Genomic DNA, 19,382 nt, shown 5'->3' with positions numbered 1-19,382 from the left:
GCTTGGTCATTCATGACCTGGTCATCTCCTGTTTGCACTTTTGCAATGCTTTCTACATGGGAAAGCTTCAGCTGGTATAAGACTGGGCATATTGGGCATGATTCCCTTTTTGTGCCATCCACTTCCAGGTCCAATTCAAGTTTCTGGTTATAACCTTTAAAGCTCTACATGGCAGGATGCCAGATTATTATTATTTTTAAATGGACCAGTAGCTCACATGGTTAGAATACTAGATTGGAAAACCCATGTTTGAAACCTGAGTACTGCTGCATGGTGGGGTGAGCTCCTGTCATTTGCTCCAGTTCCTTGACAAGGTAATAAAAGGAGCCACCATAGTGTCCCTTGGGCAGCAGATGTCTCCAGCTAATCCCTTCAACCTGGAAACACCTTAAACAGTACTTTTGTGGTCACAGTCATTTTAATCTCCTACACTACCTTTCTGCAATTTAGTGAGTTTCATATGTCAGACCTTAATTCCTATCAGCTATGACAGGGGTGTCAACTCAATTTCATTGAAGTCCACATCACGATTGTGTTTGAATTCAGGGGACTAGGGTGGTGTGTACAGGGTGAGTGAGGCCAGGATGATGTCACTCATGTTGGCCTGAGCACTCTGCCAGCAAAAACGGGCTCCCAAGCTCTGTCTTTGGCTGTGACAGCCTTCTGCAACCCTCTGCCAGTGAAAACAGAGCTTGTGGGGGTGACGTGATGCCCTCATGAGCTCTGCTTTTGGTTGCAACAGCCTCTTGAAACCCACTGCCATTGAGAGCAGTGCTTGAGAGGACCACGTGTGGCCCTCGCAAGGTCTGCTGTCACTTGCAGAGGCACTGCGGGCCAGTCATTTATTGTTTCCAGGGCAGCCCCACGGGCCAGATCTAAGCACCTCACAGGCCAGATCTGGTCCCCGGGCCTTGAGTTTGATACCCCTGAGCTGTGGGAAGGCTGCTTTCCATTGCACTTATTTCTTTTCTACTCGTTTTGGGAAGCATTTATCTAGGATGCCATTCATTTATTCATCCATTCAATCATTCAATCATTCAATCATCCATTCATCCACTTTATATAGCTCCTTATCTCATGTATTGTATGTGACTTTGAGTGATATAAAATAAGAACTAACCATAAAAACAGACATTACTATATTATTATGATTTTTGTCCAGCTACATAAATATTCATATAATATATATGGAGCGCAGGAAAAATATAAACTTCATTACAGACAATAGGTGAATCTGGAATAGTCTTTCAGTAAGCATTAATAGCTGATAGAATATCTTGGAGGTAATATGGACTAGCTGGGTGTTTTCCAGATGCCGCTTGACTTTACCTCCTATAGTAAGGAAACATGATTCCAAGAGGCTGGATTATTTTCAGTACTGATAAGAAAGTTTGATCCTCACATTGCTATTGGTTTTGCCAATTAGAGATGATAGCACTGATATCCTTCAGCCTCTGTAAGGCTACAAGTTTCTTTAACCTTTAATAATTCTATTATTTCAACTTCATAGTATCAGTTAATCATTTTAATATGTTTTTAATAATCAAAGTTTAAATTTGCACACAAAGTTTAAATCTAAATAGAATATTTATTATTTATTCCTAACACCCGCAGTAAAACAGACAGGAATTACATGGTAGCTGTACTGATAACAAAGTGTGTAAAGTTGTATAGTGGAGGTGTATGTACTTGGTAACAGGTTTTTTTTTATTAGAATTAAACTTTTACATATCATATAGGTGTTAAGTATTAAGAGGATTTCTTTTTACTAAAAATTCTACTCATGTGTATACACTCACTTACTGCTATACATTCTTGATAAACAGATATTAATTTCATAATTAAAAGTAATCTTGTGTAAATACCCTGCAGGCCTCAATGAATCAAACACATACTGTGTGTCAGGCCTCCCACTGTCTTCAAGTGGAATGTACTGGCTGGATAATTAGATAGTACATATTTTTTAACCTTATTTGCATGCATATTATATCTTTTGCACACTGACAAGCAGCAGTAACAACAAAAGTCAGATTACCACAGGGAATTCCCACAAAGAAGTCTTCATTCCTTATAATTTGCAGCCTAAATTAAAATAATTTGATCTTTGACAAGGATGAAATGTCAAGCCGAAGGGGGTCCTCTACAAGCCACAGCCTGTGGCTTCAGAAATCTGCCTAATTTATGTCAGTCACTTCTTAATACATATTTAAGTATTACACGAAAAAGATGATAAATATGCAATCTGACACCTTTGGTATTTCCCTGCTGTTAATTTATAAAGGTCTTGTGCCCCCTCTCCATCTGACTAAAATTATTTAAATAAAGGGAGAATTGTGATATAAGAAGGTGCGGGGAGCGTTTTCACTCAATATCAAACACAGCAGGCAGTACACTAAGACAATTATTTCACTAGGCCTCAGAATCATGCTGTGATGAGTTACTTTCAGAATTAGTAAAGAAGGATTTCTTTTGTTCAGATATGGAATAATTTCTGTACAAATCTATCTTCATCTTGCTAACATTTCATAAATGTATTATATATTTACTGATTTTATTTTCGATATAAAGTATGGTAATTATTTTGCAAAATGTTGGTGAATAATATAAATGAGACATTGTCTATAGGCATTTGTTTGTTCATCTACATGTCCATCCTTTCCAAACAAAATGTCTGTAGAAAATGATACCTATTGTATGATTTAAGTGACAGAAATGCAATGTATAACTGAAGATTATCAAATAGCAAGCTGAGGAACATGTGGTTGTCCAGATATTGGACTGAGCTTCCATCATTCTAAAGCAGCAGTCGCCAACCAATGGGTCGCAGCCCACTGGTACTCTACGAGAAAATTGTGGTGGTCTGCAGAGAAATGTCACCCCCAGAGCAATTAATCCAGGCTGCAAGGGAATACAAGGCTGCGCCGCCCACATGTCCTTCCCTCCCCGCCCACTCATTCCTTACCTGGCAAACTTGCCTGCTAAGTTGCTATTTTCCCTTTTTCCAACCATCAGCTATTCTGCTATGCGGGGAGATTTAGATTAGCTAGAAAGCAGGAAATCGTTGGATTTCCTGCTCTCTAGCTAATCTTTAGATCTTTGTCTCTGCTTTTAAGCAAAGCGGAACCTTCCTTAGGACTGAAGCAGTGTAGACTCAGCTAGCCGATGGCAGAAACACAGATCTCTAAGTGAATCTTGATTCTGTGAGCAACTCAATCTGCCTGCCTGCTTTGCCTGATTTTGGGTAAAAGTTGCTCTTTTTTTATTAAAAATTCAATATTTATATATATATTTATAATATTTACATAAAAGTGATGCCCAACCAGTCACATGACCACCAAGCTACACCCAAAAATTAGGCCCACCCACAAAACCATTGTTAAGAAATTTGAATCCCACCCCTGCCTCTCTGTGTTTGTGTGTGTGTGAGAGAGAGAAAGAGAGGGGGGAGAGAGAGAGAGAGGGAGGGAGGGAGGGATGGAGGGAGACAGGTTAGATCATCTCTCTCTCTCTCTCTCTCTCTCCCACCAACGTCAGCAAGCCACCATTAGTCAAAATTCATATTAGTGGTCCCCGGGATTTAAAATTATGAATTTGGTGGTCCCTGAGGTCCAAAAGGTTGGCGACTCCTGTTCTAAAGGACCTATTATTCAAACACAACCTAATGAGGAATATTGTTCAACACATATTGTCCATCCTTCTTATAAGGAAACCCTGCAGGATCACACTGAAGTGAAGTGAGTTTAGAGTTTTGTCACACAATGGACATTAAATTATTCAAGGAGCAATTCACACTCTAGTTGTTCATAAGCTGCTTCCTTATAATATGTCCTTTATATGTGCAGTATCATTTTTGTATTTTTTTCAAAAGAGCACTTAGTCTCAAATTCATTTGATTTTTAACAATGGAGCTTTACACGCTTATTTCTGGGAGGAAGAATGAATAAGTCTTCCAAATTAAACTGCATGATTCTTTATGTCAGTTCTTTCAAAAGCAGGTTTGAATTTGCACTGATTCTTGAGAAAGTTACACATTAAGTTAAGCTTTGGTTCTGTTTTATTAAATCTTTGAAATAATGTTCCACTTATGTTTATGTTCTCTTCTTCCTTGTCAGCTCCCCCCAAAAAAGGTACAGGAAACTGGGAAAGGAATACAAACTCTATTATATTTATGTAGAGAAACTACAAGTTCTGACAACCTAGGTTAATTCTCCATGGAGTATCTTTGTATTTCTCCACTGCTTCCAGATAACCTCTGAATATGTGTTTTTAAAAAGAACCCATAATTTAAAATAGCTCTTTTGCATTACAGCCCCTTTCTGTCCTGCCTGTTTTCTAGTGAAGGTTTATAATCATTGCTACTTATAAAACTATACACATATATATTCCTGCAGGAAAAAGAGTTCCAACTTTTCAAACTTTTCTCTGACTTTATCAAATATGGGGAAGAAAATATTTTGCAAACAATATATGTGTACATATCTGAAATCAGAAAGGAAGCCAAAATGAGCACCGGTGAATGTGAAGCTAAATGCATAGATTAGGCTTCCTAAATTGGAATACAGATTATTCTTGGTCTTCTTTCTCCTCCTTCTCAAATTCCAATATTCATATTTCAAGTAATACAAGAGTTATGTCACTATTTAAATTATTTAAATCCAACCATTTTAGAAAATGCGAAAAACATCTCTCTATATTAATCTAAACTCTAACATAAATTGCCTCTCATCAATGTACTTCATTTCTTAATACATGCAGGGGTGGGCTGCTGGGGTTTACAGGGGCTTGGGAGATCCTCTAGCTAAGATTCTGCACAGTTCGAAGAACCCCTAATCCTACTCCTGGCTGGCCCTGCCCACCCACCCCGCCCCTCCCAGGAGTCCCCACATGGCCCAATTTGGATGCAAGTAAGTGCAGGGTGCACACAGAGACTTGGAGAAGGCAAAAAATGGGCCTCCCCGAAGTTCGGGAAGGCCAGAAATGGGCCCGTTTCTGGCTTCTAGAGAGCCTCCAGAGCCAGGAGATGCAGTTTTCGCCCTTCCGAAGGCTTGAGGAAAGCCTCTGGAGCCCAGAGAAGGCAAAAACGCTCCCCCTACCATGGTGCAGGAGGCCAACTAGTCCATTGCCACCATGGCCATGCCCACCCAGCAACCTGGCAGAGAAGCAGTTGCTAAAATTTTTGAAGCCTACCCCTGATTACATGGTATGCATTATATAGTACCTCTGTAGTTTCAATCCCCCATAGTCAATGAGTTATGGTACAGTACAGCAAATTACTTGGGTTGACATGGACTTTGTTGCCATTAGCAATGACTTTGATTATAATGGAAAACCTAAGTGTCAGATTTTTCTTCAATGTGTTTGTATACACATAAACACTTATTGCTATAAATATGTAATGGGAATGAATTTTTCAACTCAATTTTTAGTGACAGTGCTGACCTCTGAAACATATGAAAAAATAGTTTTTTAAATGATCTCAGGATTTTGATTTATTTTATGTTTTATGGATTTTTCATTTTATTTCTATTGCTGTGGATGTTTAAGATTGTTATATTTTTGTAAATATTCAACTGCAATGTGTCCCCTTCAGGAGTAGTGTCTATTTATTTGCTTGTTTATTTTTATTTTTTTCATTTATTGGATATTTTAGTTGGATTTCATATTACATAGTTAGTCTCTACTCAGCATACCATTGCATTGTATCTTAATTTTGTCCACAGAAAAGGGAAACATTAACATAATTTTCTTACTTTTCTAACTAGGAAGGAATTTAATACTTTTAAAATTTCTAGATGGGAATTTTGGGACATTTATATTTAAAGTTTCTAGAGGTTATTGGGTGAAGAATGTTATTTTAAGTAAGTAGGTATAGAAATCAGCAAGAATATTATTGTCTCTAGCAGATATCTATGTTTATGAAAAATAATTGAAATGAAGGGAATTGGTCTGGGTTATATTTATAGTTTTGTAAAGAACATAAAAATTAACACAAGCTAATAAAAACAAAACTAAGTAAAAAACAAAAGTCCCAAAAGAAAGAAAAAATATAAAGAAGAAACTATCAGTTTCCTTTGAAACAAATTCAGTTACAAATACAATTATAATATTATCTATTATTCCATGAATACAAAGAAAAGTAACTCCTTTCTACAGTTTGGATTATTTCTGAAATTTGGTCTGAATTTTATAATATTTTAAGCTCTATTCATTTTTATTATCTTTATTGTCAGAGTACAACATGTGTACAATGAGATTGGCTGAGCCTCCCTTCATGCACCCTCCCCACCAACACAACTCAAAGTGAGGACAGACATCCCTAACCCAATCCTAATCTTATTACACTATGTGACCTTGTTGCACAATATGCCGTCCTGCAAGTCTGTCATACAATGTTGACATGAAGTTATTTTCTGTTCAGAAGTCTAACAGCCCACAGGTAGAAACTGTTCTTCAGCCTGTTGGTGTGGCTGGCTATGCTTCTATATCTCCTACCTGATGGTAGGAAAGTGACTGGGATGTGAGTTGCCCCTGAGAATTCATAGATCTTCCTGATTTAAAATTAAAGAATGCATTTGGGAGTAAAATATCCATCTTTATTAAGTGATTTTTGTCTCTGTGGAGGGCCAGTTTATCCTTAAGCATAAAGTAATAAGAAGAATCTAAAAAATATGAATCCTTTCATCAAAATTCACATAAATTTTATCAAAATCTGATGGTAGATGGTGTAAAAAATCTCTTGAATATTCAACTGAATATTTAATCTCATTAAATATTTATATCAAGATGTACCTATGTGTATATATTTTGCTGAATGGAACCCCAAGTAAATATCCTTTTTATGTCTGACTTTTTAAAAGAAACTGATAAATTACAGATTTTATCCTGGGTTTTGACATTGGTAAAATCCTGAACACTTGTGATCATATCTATGAGATAGCCCTCTCCATAGAGATCCTTGTGTCTATTTGTCCCAAATAGTGTGGACTTGATATCAATCAACTATTATTTAGAGAGACTCACCCTAGAGTTAATACAAATACCAACTTTGTTAATGATTAGTTGGTACATAACATAACATTTGAGATCTTATAATAACTGTGGGCATAATTAAATTATTTTATATGGTAATTATTTTTATATGTATTATTTCATTGAATTTATATGTATTTTTTAAATTTATGTACATAGTCTAGGATTGGACTGCATGATACACACAATGTAAAATATTTTAGGTCAATAAATAAAAATAGACAAATAGGTTCAATAAAAAGATGAATAAGATGGATCTGTTTTTAAAAATATGACTTTGCAATCATTAAAATGAATTTTATTCCAATACTGAGGACTCAACAAAGAGAATTCAATTTAGTGGGATGGTCATTGAAACTAAATACATTTCACTGCCTAGCTGAATGTCCTAGCATTCGTTTCTATTTTCATTTTTTTATTTTTAATTACTTTTTTCCAGTTTGAATACATCTATCATATTAGTTTGGATTAATATATACTTCTACATTAGCCCGAACTATATACAGCAATTACTTTCTTACTTCTATTTCCAGAGATTCGTGCAGCTTCTTGCAGGTAGCAGAGAAAGTTTCAGAAGTTCCGAATTCAAAATACCAAAATTTATTCTTCATTCTGAAATATGAAGGGGGAAAAAAAGGAAAGAAAGAAACATCAATAGCTGATCATTAAACAAGTTAGCATCCTGACTTCTACCATAAACGATCATAACATCTGACACCCATTCTGAAATGGATGAGCTCATAATTTTCAAAAATTTAAATATGACTGTCAGGAGATAGATATATCTCACCCAGGTAAAAAAATGTTTTGTAGCAGAGATAGATTAGATTCTTTTAGGCCTTTTGGCAACAGCTGATTAGCCAAAGTGGAGCTTTTCAAAGTTACTATTTTATGTTTTATGTATTATACCATCTAACTTTATTTCTTATACTGTCCAAAATTTAATCGCAAGAGGGGTGAAGTTAAATGTAATTCCTTAAACAAAAGTTGTAATTTATTGTTTGTTATTGTTTGTAGTATTTAAAAAACAAAAAAAATCCTGCTTCTACATTTCCAAAGGATCTGTGGTAAACAGATATTGATTAGAAATTTAAATTCTGTAATATAATTCAACCAGAAAAGTACAAACCAGAATTTTTTTTAATGTTATAAACAATTTAGTTGCTTATAAAACCTAATAGAAAACACATTACATATTATTTTTCATTTGATATCTATTATATATATTTCAAATAGACTTTTATATAATAAGTCAGTAACCAGTTGAAATTATTTGGCATTTGTCCTCCCTTTATTGCTTAACTTTAAAATGCAGTTTAGGTTTTAGTGAACTGATTATTGAATAGAAAGAACTTTATACAAATCCAGTTCATGACCAATTCTTTGTTCCTACATACATGTGTTATCACAGTCTATACACATGAAAATATCACTAATCACAAATTTATGTATTAGATGTATTTCATGTTTTATATTGACTTGTATAGTTAAGGATATTCCATGTGTTAATAATATTCTAATCACTGGTCTTGATACAGGCATGCATCATAGTACATCTTTACTCTAATGCAATAATAGTTCTATACAATTCCTTCTATTATTGCAAAATGAGCCCTCTTCCTCCACCTTGTGGCCCACAAGTAATTGACCCAAACCTGGTTCATCTTTAATTAAAATATTCACAAGTGTTTTTAGCCCATTCTGAGTAGAGCTTTATGCTACCCAGCATTCTCACGAGATTCCAAAATGCTGTATATGAATAGAAACAGAATACCATTAATAATTATAAGAGAAATTCAATCTTTTTTTTTTACGAATGACCTACTTTACTTCCCCAAAGATCAGATCCTTCAAATGAAGTGGTATATTCTCCACTTATACATTCATTTAAAAGCATGGAAAACATTTTTTTTTTGTTACTGAACATAATAGCGGCTTGTAACTTTTCTGCTGCTGTAGGAATCAAAAGCCAACTAGGAAAGGCCATTTAAGTGGCAAATAGCTCTAAACCAGTTGGCCAACTAAACCTTTGTTCTTTAGAGCTGACATTTTTCTTTTTGATATTCCTACCTCACTAGAATTTTTTCTGTTTGTAACTTTGATGTCCTTTTTTTAAAGGGGTACGTAACAGAATATTTCTCCTGTAGATAATGACATTTTCATGGCCTTTTGAGATAAAATGGAGGCATAAGTATTTCTAGAAATTGTGTGCTATGGAGACTTTCATTCCAATAGCTCATAATGATTTTTTTGAATTCTGATATTTTCAACTCAAATATATTTGTACCAGCCTATCTATTGTTAGATTAATGTATACAGTTTTCTTTATTTAATATCAGTTAAAGAAGGTATAAAGAGCCCTCACTTTTTAATATGTTTGTTCCTAATAATCTGGTCTTATTTATTCAGTACAAAACTGAATAGAATATAGCTATTACTTATGTTTTCAGGATCAGAATAATTTGTGATAATTAAATATGCCCAAACCAGCCAAGAACGTATTCAAAAGTACAAAAGTTATATAAAAATACTTAGAAAAAGATTGTACCATTATACAATATTTAGTAAGTGGGAACCCCAAAGGGTTCAGGTATAAGTAGTTTTAAACTACACAACACTTTCTAATGTTTATGACTTCTCAATAAAGTGGTTCACATCTTCTAACTAATCACATATCCCATTCATTCATTCTACAATGCCTACTATTTCCATATAATTCTAATTATATGGAAATAAGTCCAATTTTCTTCTTATAATCCTATACCACCTTATATATATCGGTAATGTTTGTGCGGTAATGTTTACAAAGATTATTTATATTGAATTTTATACAAATTATACATATCATATTTTATTCTGTGTATATGTGTGTTTATTTTTCTGCTTATAAACATGCAGTTATATACTTGAAATATTTTATAAAATGCCCTGGCTTTGCAGACAGTAAGTGGAACTTTCTAACTCCTATCTGTTCTGACACAATGCTGTTACCAGCGAGAAAATCTCAAACAAACGCAGCAACTCAAACCTTCATAGCGTTAACCTACAAATAAACTTGTTTGTAGATAAAAGATGGCTTTCAGCCAATTAGTCCAACCAGAAAAGCCTTGACAGAATTCTTCAGATAAGCCGGAGTCTCTACACACAATGCTGGATCCTTAGAATGTTTTTGCTTTCTGCAAAAGCAAAAACCTTTTGAAACCAGGCTTATATTCCCTGGAGGGAGGGGCCATTACGTTGCATCCTTACTTCCGAGTCACCTGTGCTGCTCCAGCTGTTTCTTCTGCAAATCATCCTGCACTCACGTGCACTTGGCACAGGCTCCTCGGAAACCTCCTCATCACTGCTGCCAGCTCCAACAATCTCTGAAGGCAGCAGTCCACTCCCTGATGGTCCTGGTCCCTCATCAGAGTCATCACTCTCCTCAGCTATCTGCACCTGCTGCCGGCTAACCACAACATTATCAGTCTCTCCTAATCTTCTGTATATAGTACATTTCAAATTTAATATATTACAAAGTTATTGCTGCAACGGATATACACATATACTTTCTATAAACAGAATATATAGTAAAATTAAAACCAAGCAAATGCTTTATTCTGAAATGGCCATTCCAAAATTAATACTGAATATACTCTCAATTGTCAAGCACATATTTTGCCTGTTAACACACAATGGCTAGGTATGTAGAGTTTACTGTCCATTGGACTAAAGCAATAACATATTATAGAAAGGGCTTTGCCTCAGTGCTAGGGCTGGTTTTTTTTTAACCTTTAAAAAATCCCAAATTCAACTATTGGCAATGAAAGTTAAGTTAGAAAAGACACAACCAGATTTTTTGAGAACTGCTACAAATCTGAATTAGAGGAATCAGTAATCTGACATTAATAAAAATGCCTATTCTCTTATGTAAAGTATATGATAAATCCTCAACTTTGTTAATATCCATTCAGTTTTGATATGCTATATATTATGATTTATCGTAGCTAATACTTTAAAAATAGAATATGCATATTAAAAATATTTAATTCAGTTAACCTGACATTCAAAAGACACAAAGTCATATTCATAAAAGTTTCTTGTAGGTTTTGGTGATGTAATTGACACTGGGTAAAATTAAGCCTATTTGGTTTTCACTAATAAAATAGGCTGTGGTGCAGCTTTGCATTATAATGTTAATTAGAAAAATCCCCACTGTTAAAACTATTCTATATAACCTTTCTGATTAAGCAATTAGATAGCATATCATCAGAAAAAAATGCCTTGATTCTAAATATGGAAATAATAAATGTTTTATTGTACACCTGATGAACTCATAAGTGGTGCATCATAATGTGCAAATGAAAATTTAAATTCTGTACATAATGTTTAGTTTAGTTATGCATTTTTATCCAAAATCAATTGACCAATGAGGTCATATGACAAAATGGTTTGTAAAAATATCTTCTCAAATGCTGTTTGCACAGATTGCACAGATACTTAATTTATAGAATCTTGAATTTGGCAACATTTAAAGGACTACATGATGTAGTTTCTTCATAATTATATAATTATATATGAATTGTATAATTCTTCATTCTTTTGAAGAGATATTTGCAAAAAAGGGGGGAGAGAGAAAGAGAGAGAGAGAGCGCGAGAGGGAGAGAGAGGGAGAATGACAGAGGGAGAGAGAGAAATCCTTAAATCATGAAATTTTACAACAATTTTTACAACAATTACAGCAATTTCCCTTGAGAAATAGATTTTCGTCAGAACATGTCAGGATAATAAAGCAAATTACAGAGCAACTGTTTCTTTTTAGAAAATCCCATAAAGTTGAAAGGTGGGGGATTGTAGTCCAACACATAAGGAAAGCACTAGGTGGGAAGAAGCTTTCAGCAACATTAGTTTCCATTCAGAATAAGAGACTAGGATGGGATAATTGAAGAATGAGTGATGGAAATTGGTAGGTATGTAATAGAAATACAAACTAGTCTCCATTCTGAGTTTTCATCTCAAGCCATAGCTTTGCAACCTTTGAAACAGAAAAACAATTGTCTGTGAGCTTATTCGTCTTTTTATTTATCATATAGCCAAAAAAAAAATATGCGTGCAGTGATTTGACAGTGATTCTGCTTTGAATATTTGGCAAACAATTTAATTCCAGTTGCACTACTTCAGAAGTTTCCTTATTTGATTTACATCCTTGAAAAGGGAAACTATAACCATGACTGTTAATACCTATTAGCTCAAATACCACTTACCTCCACTTACCAAATGAATTTCAATTTTAAATCTCAGCAAGAAGTAATTCTGGGGAAATTTATCTTTTATGGTTTGCTATCAAAGCAACCCATTCTTTCCAAGTACTTTTTCGGGCTAAAAGAATTATTAAAGAAAATGTGCTAAATTTAGAATACCAGAATAATGTCTGCCATATGCATACCTTACAGTTTTCAAACACATTTTATTTAACTTGATGTGCTACTTATCTTGTCCACAGACAAAAATAGATGGGAAATGGGGAGATACTTAATTACAGTACCTTAGCCCTTCTGCTCAGATGAACTTTTTTTAGAAGCAGGATTGAAGTTTTACCCTCCCTAGTTCTTAATGTAAGATTTAGCAAAGTCCTCATATATATGATATCCTATCTATGAAGTACAAATGTTACTGAAACCACCACATTTATGCTTTTATACTGCCCTATGATACCCTAGAATCAGATACAACTAGACAGGAAACACTTACCTTTTTATTATCACTGTAACCAAGAAACTTTAATTTGTGATTATTGACACGTATTGTGGTCATTGGTTATATGTCAGGGGTGGAGTTGTATAGTATATTAAAGAAAGAAAAAAATGCTATGCTATAGAAGATTATTTCCTTGTCCTTTGGTAATCCAAGATTGTGGATTTTTTAAAAATTGCTCCATACCTAATAGAACATTTGAACAATACTTTATTGAAAAAACATTTGAAAGCTGAAGTTTTACAAAAACAAATCCCTATTTTAACATTGATGAATAAATGAGGCATGAATGGCAAAATACCTCACAGCTGATAAGTTAATTACATTTTTGTATTATATAGAAAATAAAATATCCAGAACATGTTACAGAAAAAATTCAATGAGTTTCTTTCAATGCCTTGTACTCTTTATTTCAAATGAGAACTCAATTCAACCAAGTTATTCAGCAACAACAACAACAACTCCTCTTCCTCCTCCTCCTCCTTTGGAATTACCTATATGTCTACTGCAATTTAAATTTTTCAGGCAGTAAATGTCAAACATATTAATTTTACAGATCCATGATGCAATGTAAATGGTCTTGACTAAAACACTCCTGTAAGAAGTTTTGTTTGTTTCTTAGAAATGTATATTTTAGAACCGCTAACATGTAATATAATATAAAGTAATGTAACATCATGTAATGTTAGAATATTATATTATGATGATATGATAGTATGAGATACATGATACAATATAAGGTAACATAGTGTTAACATATAAGAAGCTAAACTTGATGACAACTATAAGTAGATTTTTCATGAAAACTATTTCCAATATTAGCAATAGTCATAATTAGAAATACAATAAATATTTAGATAATATTGAATGTTAATTTTCCAATAAAAATACATTTTTTTTAAATTTAAAAAAATACAGTACTTCCCTTTTGGGGGGGAAAACACCGTTTGCTCATTGCTCATAAATCTATTAACCAGGTAATTTTGTACTTAGCTAGAATGACTTCATTGTGGCATATAATATATATTAATAAGATTGTATGACTTCTTTTAATGTTCTTCTTTTCTCCTCAATCCTGTCTTCACTATCATATAATCTCCATTCTGTTTTCTAATGAATTATATGAAAAGATAAGGTAATGGTCAATGGCAATGGGATTTTAGGGGAAAAATTATGTTAGTGAAAAGATTAATAATAGGCTCATCATTGACATTTTTTATTTTTAATATCTAAACTGAGAAAAGGGAAGTCAAAAATAACCCTTTTGGATGTTCATGTTAAGTTCTTTGAATTCCTCAAAGGGTACAGAAAGGGGACAGGAGCTTTCCAGGCACACACATTACTTTGCCATTTTACTCCAAATTGCAGTATTTATTATTGTGATGCTTTTAGGTAGCAAACTCAAGCATGGCTTAGCAAACTAAATTTGGCTTAACAAATAATACTCAGAAAATCAACAGAACTTTTTAGAGTCTCTTATCTGTTGCCTCTTCCACCCCAACTCATGCAGCTTCTCTCAATATGTTCACTTCAGGGAAAAGAAGATAAATAATATTTCCCTGAGGTCCATAGATTCTAGCACCATTATCAAGCTCTCTTATTTCACATCTACTTGGTACTCCAAAATCTGCAGCTAAAAATGATGTTTTAAAGTTAAAACACAGATTTAACAGATAATCAGAGTTGGAAGGGACTTTGTAGGTCATCTAGTCCAACCCCGTGCCCAAGTGGGAGACCCTACACCATTTCTGACAAATGGCAGTCCAATCTCTTCTTGAAAGTCTCAAGTGACATGTAAAATACAGCCTGCATTTCATCTTCAGTAAATTCAAAGAAACATCACGTAGTCTTTATTTATGACACAGTGATTATTTCTGCTGAGAAGATATAATTATGCTTCTTGTGTCTTAAGATATTTATAATCTAGATTCAGATTCTTGCTAGTAACTTAATTACTTTAAACTGGATTTCAGTTTAAAATTAGAATGTATTTTACAAGTCAAGAAGCCTCTGAAGACATACATTTTAGGATACATCCATACTATTCTCTCATGCAATATGGAGCAAAGACTGATTTGTCCACAAAAGTTTTTTTTAAATCAGGATTATATAAAAGTGATATTCTGAAGTGACATAAATTAACAAGAGGTTAAACTCAAGCACCTGGTATAAAACTAGTACCTGGTATAAAACCAGCAATTACACAGCAGTATAGCATCTGAATGATAATAATTTACAAGAGACTTCCCACCTAACTGAACAGACTTTCTGATCCATTATACTTTATCTTCAAAAAGAAATACCACTATTCATAATCACAGTAAGATACTTATTAGTATCTTGGGGAAAATGTTATCCATGTGGCAGGAAAATGCTAGATCAAGGAATTGAGGAAAAGAACAGTGATGGGGGGAAAGTATGCTGCATTTGATTAGGTAGATTCTTACATTTAACATTTATTTATGTTTTTCTTCAGTTTTACTTTCTTTCTCAATATTAGCTACATATCACAAGCAATTTCACATAAAGGCATAGAGGATGTACAGAAAATTGCATCAGACATTTGCACAAAACATTATATTGATAATTGCTACCTTGTGAATTATGTGCAGACATTTCCCATGAGAGAGAGAGAGAGACTAAATTTATGCTTAGTAACAATACTAAGCATAAATTTAGTCTCTCTCTCTCTCTCTCTCTCTCTCTCTCTCACACACACACACACACACACACACACCCCTATACATACATCAAACTAAGAACACTACTTTTATAATAAGAGATATTATGCAAAGTGCAGAAAACAAGTATGAAATAGTAAACTACACTGCCTTTTCTTTAAATTTTTCAACTTTTCTTTTTGAAGATTTAATCATTTCTTTCTTCTTAAGTTCCATTTTCAACTTATATTTTCTACAACATATACAGCAACCCTTACTTCAATATAATAAAATTTGCAAAAGTGTAAACTATATTTCCTCCTTTTGGTGGGCTGCCTCAAAATCATGGAAGTTAGTTTCTGTAACTTATTAATGACCTGAACCTAATGTACTCCAGAAGCCTATTAACAGCACAGACACTTTTTATTTCACTGTTGTAGTCCACCTGTACAGAGCTTTTTTTATCCCAAGTTACACATATTGACCTTGAAAATGTGCAGTAAAATGTATACATAATAGAATAAGGTTCATGTTTTCATGCAAATGTGCATCATTACTTAGAGATATTCTCTGTTAACTTATATTCACTCCCACATACATATTGATATCCAATATTCTGCCGTTTCTATAGAGCAAAGCCATCCAAGTGCAAAGAAATTCTGTAAACAGCTTTAGCTTTGCTACTTTTGATGCGTTTCATGGGATCAATGAAACACAGTATGAAAATCTCTGTAATTGTGTGACTTACAACTGAGAGCCTTATTAACTTTATAGCAAGGTCACAAACTTCACACTTCATTTTTAAATTATGTCAGAGGAATAAAACAATTTTCTTTGTCTTTACCTCTAATATCCTGCTAAGCTAACGCAGACCTGACACAGACTTTTACTTAAATTAATGAAGCTATTATTATAATTCTCCATAGGACTATGATCACTTTTCAGTCGGGGAAAAATAGGGCCTGATAGATCCAGCTAAATAATTCTTATTGTATTTTAGAATAAAAAATGAACAAGGCTTCTTTTATGAACTGCCAGCTCTAAGTAAGCCCCACATGGAATTAATTAATTTACCTGTTTTTTTCCTAGACAACTGGACATTGTTACATTTTAATCAGAAAAACTATGACATATTTTTTAAATAAGATGATGTTATTCCTAATTACAAAAGAAGGCAAATATGGGATATTAATTAAATATTGAAAATTTTAAGAATATGCATGTGGCTGGCTTGGTGAAAATGACAAGTCACAAAATAGCTATTTACCATGCAGTCAATTAAATCCAGAGGATATTCTCAATTATTCCAATAGAAGCATTGTAGGGACAAATGCAAACTCATAAATTAATATGAAGCTAGAAGCTGATGCTTTCCATTTCTGGTATTCAGTGGAAGTTGTTTGTATGATTGCTTTAATATTATAAACTTGATTAAAACATTTATAAATAAATGCAATTAAAATATTTCATATTATATGAAATGGTTCTTAGATATCATCTAATACAACTCCCACTTCAGGAGTTATTTTAATTAAAACAATATTTTAAAGAATGAGATTAAATTTGTGGATACCAGGAGTGATTGAGAATTTATTGCAAGAGCATGAAATAGTTCCACCTATCAATCATACCTTTGATGACAAAATATCTGCAGGGCTATGCCTGAATGCTCAGTGCTTTGAGATAATTGATGGTCATAACGTAAGATGACCAACTTTTTTACAATGAAAAGGAGGACACAAATAAATTGAAGAGAAAAAAACAAAGCCACTTGTGCATGGCGCACTCTTGCATGTGGCTCACTCTTGCGCATGGTGCACTCTCTCAAAACAATTCTCCTGTGTGGAGCGCATACGTCTCATAATCGCGTCTCACCGCACTGTACCGAGCCTTGATGAATCATCATGTCAAATACAAATATGTCACATCACACACAACGGATCGGATTGGCATCGATCAAATATGGAGATTTACAGATTAGTCTTCAAATATCAAAAAGGAGGACATGTAGGAGAGAGAACTTACAAAAGGAGGACTGTCCTCCCTAAAGGAGGACGGTTGGTCACCTTACATAACAACACTTAAGGAGGTGATAGTTTGCTGCTTCCTGAAGAAGCCATCTCTGAATCCATATTGTACAATATTATTTCCATCTCCAAAATTCCCTTTTAGACAAGTTTATTTGAAAGAGATCGTGCTGCAGTTTCCATGAACCCAGGAGGAGGAAACCGATTGCACCCCTTTCATTTGAGTTTTGTGTAACAGGTATAGAAACTAGATTGCATTGGTCATGCTTCTGGATTACTTCTGAAAGAAGCAGGATTGGGATCATGTATTTACCCTTATTTCCCCAATCTCTCAGTGACTTTATATGCCATCAATCATGGTATACTCCTGGAACAGTTCAGGAATTGGAGGAAAGTTGTACTGCCAAACTTTCCCCTCTGTCTAGGCATAATTCCGATCAGTTTGATAAGTAGGGAGGAATGTGGCATAAGACCCTTTCCTTCAGGCCTTGTATTCATTCACACTCACTTTTAACATTTATATGAACCAGAGCCAGATGGGTCAAGTGGTTAAGATACCAAGCTAAATAGCAAAAGACAATGAGTTTCAAGCCTTGCCTTGGCCATGAAAGTTGCCTGTGTGACCTTAGGTCAGTCACTTACTCTCAGTCCAACTTACTCACAGGGTTGCTGCTGTGGGGAAAATACAAAGGGGAAGATGTGTTGGATATATTTGCTGATTTATTTGTAAAAATAATAAAGGTATGATATAATAAATAAATACCACAAACACACACATACAGCGTCAATTGGTGAGATCATCTAGCAGCATAGGTTAAGTTTCATACATGCAATGCAGATTCCTTCATGGTACCTGGAGCTTTTGAGGATCTGGGTCAAGAAAAAGAGGCTTAGCCCAAACATAGCAAAACTGAATAGATTTGGTTATAGGCCCTCTCCAGTTTTCCATCCTTAGTTTGTGATCAATAGAGAGCAAGGAAGATGATATTGTTGGGAATTTGTAGGAACCAATACCTAGGCAAAAGGGATTAAAATATTTTGGAAGAAAAAAATTTGGAAGCTGTGTAGTTAAAAAAAGGAGGAAGGCAGGTAAAGCACAATCAGGCTTGCAAAATTCTGTTATAGCCAACCTCAATAAAAATAGTTTATCTTTCTTATGAGTTCCTGCTCTTGTCTATTTGGTGAGATTGACAGAATGTTCCTGAATTCATGGTTTCCATTTAAAGAACAGGTGGCTACTCCAGCAAGAAGACTTTTGCATAGATCTCATGCACTAATTCTTGTATTAGAAGGTGCCATTGTATTAGAAGGTGCCATTGTATTAGAAGGTGCCAATTAGAACATTGCCATTTTACTGTAACTGCCCATTTTGTACCTTATATTTCTAGGCAGCAAATATAGAGTAAAATGACACATTTCAACAATTAACCAACAACTAAGAAAAGGCTCACCCAACCTCAAGTCACCATAAAGGAGGGAGCATCCAGATCTTCCAGGGTTTATAGAATGCCAACAAATGAATCTTGTAGGAAGAAGTTATAATGTTCCCATCACTGCAATAGAGAATCCACGCTTCCTGGGTTTACAGATATCATTGTTTGATAGATAGGAACATGTCCATTCAACCCAATTTAATGGAGTAGGTAGAAACCTTATATTCATCCTAAAATTTAGGTCCATTAAATACTCTATCTCTTAGCCTGAGACCTTAGATTATTTATACTACCAAAACATTTCAGAGAAAATTTAAAATTCACAAAATGTTTCAACAACCTTTAATAAACAATCATATTCTCAGAAAAGTAGCTGTTTACCCCACTAAAGTAAGCTAGGTGTATATTAACTAATCTCCATCAATTTGCAAGAACAGAATTCCTCAATAAGTCTTTAACATTTACTCATGGGGAACCTGTGCAGCTAGAGATATTTATGA

The 19,382-nt window shown here is 34.2% G+C and overlaps 1 protein-coding gene across 3 annotated transcripts in view; it reads right to left on the bottom strand.

Moving 5' to 3' along the window:
* Positions 1-19,382, bottom strand: part of DGKB (diacylglycerol kinase beta) — a 306,279-nt gene that overhangs the window by 83,538 nt on the left and 203,359 nt on the right. For all 3 annotated transcript variants that reach the window (XM_026677800.2, XM_026677801.2, XM_087946837.1), the window contains one exon: positions 7,551-7,641. In XM_026677800.2, the coding sequence (XP_026533585.1) occupies positions 7,551-7,641 (91 nt within the window). The remainder of the gene's footprint in view (positions 1-7,550; positions 7,642-19,382) is intronic.

The sequence above is a fragment of the Notechis scutatus genome, chromosome Z (assembly GCF_049901735.1).
Source record: "Notechis scutatus isolate UNSWTSFEM ecotype Mainland chromosome Z, rNotScu1.2, whole genome shotgun sequence".
NCBI classification, from domain to species: domain Eukaryota; kingdom Metazoa; phylum Chordata; class Lepidosauria; order Squamata; family Elapidae; genus Notechis; species Notechis scutatus.
The sequence above is the reverse complement of the archived record's forward strand: the minus strand, read 5'-3'. Positions and strand labels throughout refer to the sequence as shown.